The 297-nt window shown below is 36.4% G+C and overlaps 1 protein-coding gene across 1 annotated transcript in view; it reads left to right on the top strand.

Moving 5' to 3' along the window:
- Nucleotides 1–297, top strand: part of LOC108576218 (solute carrier family 12 member 9) — a 6,608-nt gene that overhangs the window by 2,692 nt on the left and 3,619 nt on the right. Inside the window, 1 exon segment of the mRNA XM_017939172.1 lies at nt 1–269. Within this exon segment, the coding sequence (XP_017794661.1) occupies nt 2–269 (268 nt within the window). The 5' untranslated portion in view covers nt 1.

Genomic DNA, 297 nt, shown 5'->3' with positions numbered 1-297 from the left:
AATGATAGCTTCAGAAGTGGGTTCAACGAACAATGAATCTGTACACATCAAACTCAGCAATGAAAAAGCTCCTCTAATTTATGGAAGAGGTGTTCTTCATAGATTAAGCAATTTTTTAAAATTTGGGAAAACACAACATGCAGAAGGAGATGGATATGTGGAATTTGGTAGCTTGGGCACAGACAGTGGTCGTACTCTGGGAACATTTGCTGGTGTATTCAGTCCTGTAGCATTATCTATGTTCAGTGCCTTAGTTTTTATACGAATGGGTATGAACTTAACTAGAATAATATAAAA

This window comes from Habropoda laboriosa, unplaced genomic scaffold (genome assembly GCF_001263275.1).
Source record: "Habropoda laboriosa isolate 0110345459 unplaced genomic scaffold, ASM126327v1 scaffold212, whole genome shotgun sequence".
Taxonomy (NCBI): domain Eukaryota; kingdom Metazoa; phylum Arthropoda; class Insecta; order Hymenoptera; family Apidae; genus Habropoda; species Habropoda laboriosa.
This window is presented reverse-complemented; position numbering and strand designations above follow the sequence as displayed.